General features: G+C 43.0%; 1 protein-coding gene across 1 annotated transcript; it reads right to left on the bottom strand.

Annotated features, from left to right (window-relative positions):
- Nucleotides 1-660: 660 nt before the first annotated feature.
- TMEM207 (transmembrane protein 207) lies at nt 661-5,205 on the bottom strand. Its single transcript, XM_024198647.1, has 5 exons — nt 5,131-5,205; nt 3,260-3,297; nt 2,741-2,785; nt 1,635-1,777; nt 661-809 (listed from the first exon to the last, which is right to left on the bottom strand). The coding sequence occupies exons 1-5, from the start codon at nt 5,203-5,205 to the stop codon at nt 661-663; spliced, it is 450 nt and encodes a 149-aa protein (XP_024054415.1).
- Nucleotides 5,206-11,606: the final 6,401 nt, after the last annotated feature.

Below are 11,606 nucleotides of genomic sequence, written 5' to 3' on the forward strand. Positions count from 1 at the left end.
TATTTACGTCAACTGAAAATAACCAAAGCAATGTTTTACTTTGGTTCTGGTTGAACAGTTCATGGGTCATGCTTTCCCTCTGCCGCCTTTCAAGCTGCTGCATTTTGCACTGTCTGTGTCTTTTAAACCGTACTACGCATTTTACGGGAGGCAAACAGTCTATCACTTACATGGGGCATATTCATATCACACTGCACAGTATAACAGTGTAACTCTAACGCTGCGTGGTGCCATGCTGGCTTGGTGCCAAATGACTGAAGCAAACCCATCAATTTCCAACTTGAGACGCTGCTGCCTAGTCATTTCTTAGCCTTGGCTCCTGAGAGGCAGTGAGCTGTAAGCACATGGGAGGAATTAGGGTATTTAATAGGCTAAATGTTCAGGTTGAACCAAAAATGCTGGGTACAGACAGACCTAAACTTTGGAGGAGCCTGAAATTCAGATCCAGATCTTGAGCCTGCGGGGAAGGTGAAAACTTACTCTCTGCAGTGTAGTCCTTTGGAGCATAACGGAAAAGTGGGCATTATTCTATTTGCATTTTGTTTCCCTTTTTAATTTAAAAATAAAATATTTCCTCTGTCTCCTCTTCAGCCTCATGGCTGATTCTGTTCTCACACTGGTGTAGATCTGGAGTAACACGGGGAGGTATGAATCAGGCCCCTAGTATTTGCCTGCCTTCATAATATCCTCGTAGGAAGGAGGCGATCCAGTCCCCCTGGTGCCGACGCGCAGGACGGGAGAAGGGCACAGCTCTGAGTTTGGAGAGTGGGCGTGCACTCCGGAAAAGGCATATGGAGAAGCTTCACTTACTGGGAAGAGAAAAATGGAGCTTTTCTTGGTAACCATACGCCAGCCTTGAGGGAAACCACACATGGGGGACCGAGGTGACGGTGTGGGTGTGGGTGTGGGGGAGAAGGGACAATGATGATGACGTGAGAGCTATATTAGCTTGAGATATTGAAGTATCATGTGGTTCCAGTCACTTGAAAGAAAATTACAAGAGAAATCTGCCATGTACGTGCAGCAGCTGCATCTCAGGGCTCTGGGACCAGCCAACTATACATTGTGGGCTGGGAAGCTCTGAATTCAATCTGCCAACACTAGAGGAGTCAGGAGTTTGCTTTGGTGTGATTTCCCCAGAGAGCCTAGTGTTTGCTCCTACCCCCCCGACCCAGAAAGCTACCAGGCTTTCCTCTTGGAGTATCAGGGCTCACGCACTCGGTCTGATGGGACATCCTTGGGGTTTCTTCTGAGGGGCGCTCATTTAAGATCTGATCCAATGCCTATTGAAGCTAATGGAGATACTCCGAGATACTCTAAGAGACCAGCCCTGGGTGCGTTGTGGGAGGGGCTGGGCCCAATTAACCCAGTGCCTATGTTCCATTGTGACAACATTCCAATGAATATGAGGCCTAATGATTGTTTTGAATGCCCCAGGAGATGGACAGCTCTCCAGGAAGGAAGCCCAGGGCAGTAATTCCCATCTGGGTGGGAGGCCAGATCACTGAATTGAACGCAGCATCACTTTACCTACCGAGTCAGTGAACTATGGCCCTGCCACTAAGTTTGGGTTGGACCGTACCGGAGCAGGTTTAGCGACAAGAAGCCCCGCAAAGATCGAGATGGAAACTAACCACCAAGAGAATCGGAGTCACTGAGTGCAAAGACGGCGAGCCTGCGCCGGGAGGGGAAGCTGCTCCGTCGTTTCAGCCAGCACTGCAGGCAGAAGAGAATCCCACAGGACAGGATCATGGCCAGAAAGAACAAGATCAGTAACCTGAGGCAGAGACATAGACATGGGACAATCAACAGCAGGTGGCAACTGCAAAGGTTTCAGAAGTGAGAGGCAGGAGGGCGGGTTTGGGGGGAGTGAGAAGAGACCTGCTAACTAGGAGAAGGGCAAAGTTGATCTAATTATTGAAATTCTCTTGCACAAAAAACTTCAAAACATTTTTGGCAAAACTTTTTTTTGGGGGGAGGGTGGGGTAGGGGAGGTGGCAGTTTTTTGACCAGAGTTGCACAGACTGTTGCAGCCAATGGCCAAAGTCCCATCGGTTGCTCTTGTGCCTTGGATCAGGCCCTCCCAGCTGGCTGGCTTTTTCTGAAAATTCAGAATTTCTGCAAAAACACTTTTCATGAAGAACGTTGACGTTTTTCCATTAAAAATGTTGAGCTGATCAGCTCTGCCGTCCGCAAACAGGGAAGGGGATAAGGAGAAATGATCCAGTCAGGGCAGAACACAAAATAATGGGTTTAAGCACAGAAAATTCAGGTGAAGTGTGAGGAGAAATGTTCCTTGCTATCAACTGCTCTCTCCATATCTATTAGAGCTAGGTGAAATTTTTCAGTCAAATAGTTTATTTGCTGAAAAATGCAGTTTCAGGTCAAATTTGGCAAATACAGCCAGTCAAATAAAAAATGAAAAAAATTAGAAAAAAATCAAAACAGTACATTTCCACATATTCAAAAGGAAACTTGGCAACTTTTTGTTTCAAAACGGCGTTTTATTTAGAAATTTAGCTAGAATTGTTTGTTTTTTTTAAGGGCGAAAACACCCAAAAACATAAAAACAAAACAAAACCCAAACCTCGCAAAACCAAAAACATTTTAATTTTGGTTCTACCCCAAATTAAATTATTTTGAATTTCTTGGTTTGGTCAATTATTCACTCAGCTTTCCTGTCTATATATCAGTACAGACTTTTTTGCCAATTCTGTCTTTAGAATGGATCAGTACTTACCAGACATACCAGGCACTGAGGCTCTCCTCATTGTAATTAACACATCTAGCAATTAAAGAAACAGACAACATGTTGGGACAGCGCTGAGCCCAGTGACATGAAATCAGTTGAAGTGCCGTCCTTAAGTTGAGCGGTGGAAGAACCAGCACCATTAACAAATTTATAGTAGTACAACATTTAATTAATGGGATGTGTTTAAATGCAAATGTGTATATCTGTTTTCCTTCAAATATATTGTACATCGCAATCGTTCTTTCTATGTTAACAAAACAACAAAATTATACATTATCATAAGAACCAGCTGGGTATCTCCCCTTTGTATCTCTCTCTTTCGGAAGAAAAATTAAGCTCAAACGGCCATTGTTAGCATGCTTGCTATCCCTTTTTATATTAATGGTATGAACATGGTACTCTTGTGCAGAGCATCTCGATTATTTTGTGTTTTCCTTACTTTGCATTGCCTGTAAAATTCCAAACACAAAATAAAAACCAGTGAGAATGTGGAGAGTGAGTACTTACAGTTCATCAGGTTCACATTTCGGATCGGAGTCTGCTAACTGAAACACACATGTAAACCAGTCAGGGCAAACACAGTATCTTATTAATAGAATCCTTTTATATTTGAACTGAAAAGCACCTACAGACAAATTCAGGGCCTGATCTTGTGACTGTTACTTGTGTGAGCAGTCCCATTGAGTTTGTGTGCCTAACTAAGGAAGACTAACAGCCTTGATAAAGTTTCTTGGATTGGGCCCATAGATTTTTCTGTTAATGGCCCGATCCAGCTCCTGTGGAAGTCAGCAGAAAGTCTGCCATCTAGTTTGATCAGATCCTTAGTTTTCTAATGAAAGCTGGGAGAAAAACATCCTGTTAAGATGTTTAGTGTTAACGGGTGAAGTATGTTTTTGCTAAGTGACATGCCAAAGTCCAAGAGCAAAGAGATACAAACAAGCATAAACAGAAATGTTTACAACACTGGCATTGATTTGTTATTCAACATTGGTTGCTGAACAGTGTCTGTGAATAATTGTTGGGGTGCAGCTCTTTTGCAAGACGTTCGTTGTGAATGTTCAATATTTGTAATTTGAGTCGTTTTGGAATGTTTCTGTTCCATGACTGGAGGAATGTGCAACTCTTAGAATCAGGTCTTTGTGAATCTTTGCAACTATGAATCTGAAAGTTGCTTTGGGGGAATATTTTATAACATTCATTTCAATCTGGCAAACATTCCTGCCACTAACTGCATTTTCCAGCTTATCTGTGGAAAGTGAACAAAACAGTTGATAAGCACAAGATGAATCAAATCCATTAAAAATCTCAAATGAATATCAGTGGAAATTTTGGGACATATTTTCCCAGCCCTGTTGCAGAAAACTTTAAATCAAATATCAAATTGCAGTAAAATAATGATACAGTATAAATAAAATGTGACAAATTAGATTCAGGTCCTAGATAAAAAATTATGTATAATTTGCAGATAATTACTATACGTCGTATTTCTTTTTACATGTGTCTGACAGGCATATAAATTTGTGTCCTCCTTTGAGTCAAAACCAAAAAGCTCTTTTGCATATAAGCCAGATTTCCATTTGGACAGATCGCATATCACATTTCTAATTAGCAGGGATCAGTGTAAGAGCGATGTTGTACAACACCAGCAAAACCCCGAACAGCAATAAATCATCTTACAAGGCTATATAAGGGGCCCAATCCTGTCTGCATTGCCATTAACCTCGATGGGAGCAGAATGAGTCCCCAGGTATAACAAAAGGCTCTGTGTGTAACGAATCCTTCAGATAAAACATTATCTATGAAATTTCATGGATGATTTAAAATGAAATGGGAAACAGAAAGAGACCGAGAATTCAAAATGAACTTTTCCAGACGTGCCCTTTTCAAATTGCGCTCATCTGCCAAGTCTCACACACATGGTGGGGCATCATTTTTTAATTGTTTGCCTCACTTCTGCCAATTATGAGGAGAGCAGGTGAAAAAAAACTAAGACAGGATCATGTGTGGCTGTGAGTGCTTTTTATGGCTGAATGAACCCATGTAACTCAGTGTGAAGCCATCACTCCTGATGTTACTGACACACATAAATACCCAAATAACACTGTAGATAGACAGATAAACTGTCTTCAATGAAATTCTACTAATTCAGCTGGAGACATGCACTTTCTAATTTCAACAGCCATATATTGAATAAAAGGATTCATATACTAGAAGAAAAATATCAGTACATTAGATGGAATTGGTTGTGAAGATAAAATCCCAACTACTTGGCAGGTCTTTACAAACGTTGTTATTGCCAAGTTATCCCAGGAATAAAAACATGCTCAACAGAGCCCCAAAGTCAATCAAAGTCTGACCCCAGTAAAAGATTTTGTTACCTGGAATAATGTCAGACATAGGCCTCCAGTTTCTGAGATCAGCCAGGTGAGACACTGAGCTTTGGGGCTCCGCATTGTTAACAACAGAAACCCTTGCAAGGCTCTGTTTTATAGCTTCCGCTATAGGATCCCATATGATCTGGGACTTTTACACATCCCTATAAATTGTCCTTTGAGCCATGGAATTCATTATCCAATGGGTCCTTGTGACTCCGGAATAATAGCCAGGGAATGAATGCCGCTTTGCATGAACACACTCAAATAGCCAGGGGTCCTAAATGAATATTAGTTTGAGGTCAGCACCTTGCAAATGTTCCGATCCTTTTGTAGCTTTCGAAAACTCCTGTTGCTAACACCTGGTTCCATATTAACATAACATTGTACATTTACCTAGACCTGCTGCAAATACAGGACTACATCCTGCAGGCCTAAGTCGCAGGAACAGTCCTTACGCGAGTGATGCCGTTGACTTCAATGAGAGAGAGAGAGTAAGGATGGCTGGCTTACATCAACAGGGGAAAATCATGCTTGCCTGACTCACGCAAATAATTCCATCAGCTTCAGTGCATAAGCATAATCGAGTGAGTAGGGTATGGCACGGAGGGCTTATTTTTGGATACATATTCTTCTTTTGTTTGTATGCTTTGGGCTTTGGAGGTTTTATCCTTGTTCCATTATTTTATCGCACATGATCTCAGCAGGAGCATGCATTTATTGGCTGTATGATATTTACTAAGCTGTATTTTAGCTGTGAGTTAGAGGGAAAGCATTTCCTTTAGGGCTGGATCCAAAGCTCACTGAAGTAAACTGAAAGATGTCCATTGACTTTGAAGGGCTTTGGATTGTGCCATTGATCTTTAATTTCTAACAGTGAAAGAAGCACTGAGAACTATTTCTTGAGCCTCTGGGGTTGTCATCCCCTTTCTCAGGGTGGATTCTGGCATAATTCCAAGTAGGAATAGGTGATCCAATTTGGATAAAAGTATAAAGCAACCCAAATCTGTGCCCATCCCTCAAGACAAAACCGAACCTTGAGAGTCAAATGTTTGGTTGAATGTTCTTCGTTGTCATGTGACTGGCATCATCCTGATCTGGTTTGAACATGGCAGTGCCAAATTAAATAGCTGGAGAAAGGATATTTCTGCGCTGTCTCCAGGCAGAGCTGAAGTGGGAAACACCCTACAGATATCATGAGAAAACCGTTTTTTGGTGAGATTTCAAACCCTCTTTTCCAGATCATAGAGGTTTGGTGAATTCAGGCAATGTAAGAATTGCATACTTATTATTATTAAAATAAACCTCCATCCGGTCAGGGGTACATTGAGCCAGATGCTGTACGTACACATAGCTAGAGACACCACCTGCTTACAACCTAGACAGAGGAGGCAGTCAAAGTGTGCCCATTTTACTGATAGGGAACTGAGGCAGAGAGAAAGAGAGAGAGACACACTAAGTAACTAACTCAAAGTCACAGGGAGTCTAGCAAAGCTCAGAATCAAGCCCCCATCAGTTGACTCGCGGGCCAATGCCTTAACCATAAACTCATCTTTCCTCCATACCAGGACAGGACAGGGTGCAGTCTAGTCAGTGTCAGTAGCTGACAGTGGCCGATGCTCGCTACTTCAGAGGAAGACATAAGACTCACTTCAGTGTACCTAATATATATGTAATGTTAAGATGGTTGAGTCTTCTTCAGCCTGTTCCTATCCAGTGCAGGTGGCTGCTATCTTCAGATGACACAGCCCAGTGGCACATTCTCCCTTCTGGTGTAGCGGGATCTATTAGCCATTCTGATGGGGCTGCTGATCTGACCACTGCAGAATGTAAATGCACACCGAAGAACCACAATTTATGCCCAGGGGACAGTCATGGGACAGTAAATGCCTGAAGTTTGCAAGTCCCTTTAGACCCATGTTCTCAGGTGTCCTTCTCTGGCCTTGACAAATGCAATCTTGCCCTGTTGGTATCCATTCAGAATGCTGCTGCAAATATCATTTTCTTTGCCTGTCTCTTTGCCCATGTCACCCCTCTCTTTGCATCCCTCCACTTTCTCCCCCTTCTCTATCGCATCAAACATGAGCTGCTTGTCTTCACTTTTGAGGCCCTTCATGGCCTAGCCCCACCCTACCCATTATCTCTCATTCAGTATCGAGAGGTTGACTCTCACCTCCGGCCAGCCCATGATCCCAGCCTCCTTCCCCTTCTGGTTCAATTTTCAAACGATCAACTTCATGCTTTCTCCCATGCTATCCCTCATGCTTGGGAGGAGCCCCCCATAAACATCCACAAAGCTACCAACTTGTCCTCTTTCAAAACCCTCCCTAAAACTCACTTTTGCCATGATGCCCACAAAAAACTTGATAATAGTTAGACCACTGGTGTACTGAGACCAGAGCTGATCATACCGACCAATATTGGTTCATTGTTTCCTTGTGCTCCTCCATCTGTCTGTAGCCATCTGTCGTCTCTTGCCTTACACGCAAACTAGGGCTCCTTGGCGCTACAGTAGAATAATAAAATTGAGCATAGCATATTGTGCATGTAAAGCTGTGTGTATGAATGGCACCAATTTTTCAATTAATGTGCAGCACGTAAATTCATAGTATCATAGGACTGGAAGGGACCTCGAGGGGTCATCTAGTCCAGTCCCCTGCACTCAGGGCAGGACTAAGTATTATCTAGACCATCCCTGACAGGTGTTTGTCCAACCTGCTCTTAAAAATCTCCAATGATGGAAATTCCACAACCTCCCTAGGCAATTTATTCCAGTGCTTAACCACCCTGACAGTTAGAAAGATGTTCCTAATGTCCAACCTAAAACTCCCTTGCTGCAATGTAATCCCATTGCTTCTTGTCCTGTCCTCAGAGGTTAAGGAGAACAGTTTTTCTCCCTCCTCCTTGTAACAACCTTTTATGTACTTGAAAACTGTTATCATGTCTCCTCTCAGTCTTCTCTTTCCCAGACTAAACAAACCCAATTTTTTCAATCTTCCCTCATAGGTCAAGTTTTCTAGACCTTGAATCATTTTTGTTGCTCTTCTCTGGACTTTCTCCAATTTGTCCACATCTTTCCTGAAATGTGGCGTCCAGAACTGGACACAATACTCCAGTTGAGGCCTAATCAGTGCAGAGTAGAGCGGAAGAATTACTTCTCGTGTCTCGTGTCTTACAACACTCCTGCTAATACATCCCAGAATGATGTTCCTTTTTTTGCAACAGCGTTACACTGTTGACTCATATTTAGCTTGTGATCCACTATGACCCCCAGATCCCTTTCCGCAATAATGTAACAATAATGTGAGCAAAAGGTATCTGGAAACCAAAGATCCATATGGCTTTGCTATCAATAGGTAAATGTTGCTTAGATACCAAGGATAGATGCATAGAATTGTTATTGTTAAAGCATAGCTGGAAAACTCTTTGCACTTTAGCTTTGTTTGTAACAAAACAGCCAGTTCTGGTTTGTTCGACATTCATTACTAGATTGTCACTGAGGCTTACAGCCCATGACTGCAATGCACCATTAATTTCGGGCCTTGCAGATTTAACACAAAGGGTGTTGCTGGGAATGAGTTTTGCGATAATTTAAAGTTAAACATTAGGCAGTGATGCCATCATGCGCTGTAACAATTGACAAAGCTACGGTAATAGTCAGGTTTTTTCAGCTGAAGAGGTGTGCGGTTTCAATAACATTGGGCACGCAAAATCAATCCAGTTTTGTTAATTATTATTAAAGATTCATATGGGCCTGATACGGATTCGGCTTCCTCAAAGTTTGGGCTGTTTGGATCTGATTTGAGCCCATCTCAAGTTAAGGGCAAGCTTCTGCCCCGGCACTCTCAGGCCGGGATGTAGAGGAGCCAGGTTGTGGATGGAGTCCTGGGGAGGAATTCTTGCTGATTGAACCAGAGTTCCTTCTGGGGGCTTGTGGGGTGGGGATGCTGAAGTGGTATCTCTGCCATCTTCGTAGCAATGTGCTCTGAACAGCAGTGTCTCTCGTACATTGGAGGGGACATATGTATCATGCCATAGAAAAGGCTGAATAAGCCAGTGCTATTTGCGCAACTGTTTCTGTTCAGCTTTGTTAACTGACTTAATTGTCATATCCATTCCCGAGCTTTTCTCTAAAAAAATAAATCTAACTGCATAAAAATGTGTCCTCGGTATTGGTAGGAAAACCTTGTTACTTGTACAATTTCGACCTTCAAAGGAATCGTCCATCACTGAACTAATTTCAGATTTCTTCCTCTTGCAATTATTTCCCTGAAATTCCCTGCCTGCACGTCAGTAAGATACCATTATCAAGAACTCCAGTGCAGAACACACACAGAATTGCTTCAATTAAGAGCTGCTCAATTTATCATCCCTGCCATGTCTCAAGATCCCTTATTGAAAAGTAAAAGAACGGTTTTCTGGGTTGATCTCCACCAGTGCCCACCTTCCTACAGTCATAGGAAACTGAGCGCATGGATACATCCATCTAATCCCAATGGATGATCCCCACTCACTTCTCTAGATGAAGTTCCCTGCCAGGACATCCTAGTATAGTGGTTCTCAAACTATGGCTCGTGTTGTCAGTCTGTGGATCCCTTCCTGGTGCTTCTGCAACATGGGGCACATCTCAATCCCTAAGCCACAGGTGGGAAGGTGAGGTGGGCCCATGAAAATCTCTCTTTTTTGCTTAAGGTGAGGTCCAGACACTGAAAAGCTAAAGAACTGCTGTTCTACAGAAAATTGCTTCCTGACCTCCATTTGTTGATCAATTGAAACCTGTGAATCTAAACAACGGTCCCTGTACCAGTAGTAAGGGATCTAGGGCCCGAAACAAAAAATCAAGGCAAGCCTTGTTCCAGAGAGATCACTTGAAAATGGGCAGTAAGATTTCCAGCATAAGGGCCCAATCCTGCAAATATTCCTGGTAGAGGTCTTCCTACCATGAGCAACCCCATTGCAGTCAGTATTTTGCAGCATTGGGAGCCTAAACCCTTGGGTATCCAGTGTTTTCTTGTCCTAGGGTTTCTCATGGAATCTCTCTCCTCTTTCCCTCCAAAAGCGCAATGTCTGCCCAATAAACCTTCAGCTCCACGGGCTGTTTACTGATGACCAGGTTTTGTTTTCCTCTCTTCCGATCTGAATTGTGTCCCTCTCTCCACTTGGACTCTGGAGGCTGCCTTCGATGGGCTGTGGCCTATTGTTAGAAAGGGGCCTTTTCTGAATGACATCAGTTCACTTCCATCAAAACGACAACCCACTTTTTCCTAGGCACGGAAAGTTGTTGGTAGGTGACAAGGGCACCACCTACCGGGCAGCAAGAAATACTGCAACACCCAGCAGTCTGCGGCCATCCATTATCCCTTTTCTTAAAGGGCCTGGTCTTCACAACGGGAGGAAGATCTGCAAACCTGGAATTCACTGACACAGCTTCTTGGGAGGGGAGGAGGGAGTTTTTACATCCATCTCTCCTGCCTGGGGCAGACCCTCACGAGGGACGTTTGCCTGACATATAGGACCAGGAAGGGAGGTCTGTGAGATGGGTGGATGGACAGACACATTTAAGGTGCCACAAGTAAGGAAGACATTTATTCCCTCAGTTATTTAGCTAGTGTTAGGGGAAAACTTTTCCTTTTCCTTTATTTAATACTATTTTATCTCTAAACAATGTTCTGGTGTTATTCCCTACAGACAGGCATGTATTTTCCCTCCTGCCTTAGATTTTGTTATTAGTACATATAATTAAATTGGTTTTCCACCATACCTTCATGAACTTGTTATATCTGGCTAAGAGAGAAGTCAGAAAGGAATTGGTAGCCCAATTTTGACTTGCCCTAAAACTTATGAAACATAAGTTGGACAGGGGTGAGGATAGGGGGTTCTACTCGCCTCTGAACAACTTCAAGTATCCAAGAGGCTGACTAGAGGAAGGGACTGTCTCTTACGAGGCATATATACAGAATATAGCCCAACAGGGTCCTATTACAATAACCCTCAGAATAAAATCATAATGACAAATGGATTCTTTTTTCCAGAAGTCCATGGAAGCCTTCTTTCATCTCATACCATTTATTTCCTCACCAGTGGTGCTTGATGGTTAAGATGGATTCCTCCATTTTAAAAAAAATGATGTTGCATGATAGCTCATGATCATTGATTAGAACAGGAGTAAGTGCGATGCACACTTCGGAACAGTAGAGAAAAGCAAAGGAGTCTGCCGGAGAACAAGATGGTGGAGCTGTTAAGCTAATGTGAGTTTGCTTGAATAAAGAGTCCGGGTCAATCTTGTTGATTCCTTGTGTACAACAGTCAAAATACAACCTACAACGGTGTCTTGTTTATCCCTGATCGTCTTCCAGAAGGACTATAGATAACTGTGGGACTTGCACTGTGACCCAGTCCTAGACTTCAGCCCCAAATCAGCCTTTGACACATCTCTGCATCTAGGTCCGTGCCTCAGATTTATGCACAAAGCCCTGATCTCG

This window comes from Terrapene carolina, unplaced genomic scaffold (genome assembly GCF_002925995.2).
Source record: "Terrapene carolina triunguis isolate 2854851 unplaced genomic scaffold, T_m_triunguis-2.0 Scaffold88, whole genome shotgun sequence".
Taxonomy (NCBI): Eukaryota; Metazoa; Chordata; order Testudines; family Emydidae; genus Terrapene; species Terrapene triunguis.

What these genes read in the sequence shown, in the direction of transcription:
- TMEM207 (XM_024198647.1), bottom strand. Translation starts at nt 5,205, where the DNA reads ATGCGGAGCCCCAAAGCTCAGTGTCTCACCTGGCTGATCTCAGAAACT. An exon ending in TATGTCTGACATTATTCCAG is followed by an intron (nt 3,298 to 5,130) that starts GTAACAAAATCT and finishes TGTGTGTTTCAG; the next exon opens with TTAGCAGACTCCGATCCGAA. An exon ending in AAATGTGAACCTGATGAACT is followed by an intron (nt 2,786 to 3,259) that starts GTAAGTACTCAC and finishes TTTAATTGCTAG; the next exon opens with ATGTGTTAATTACAATGAGG.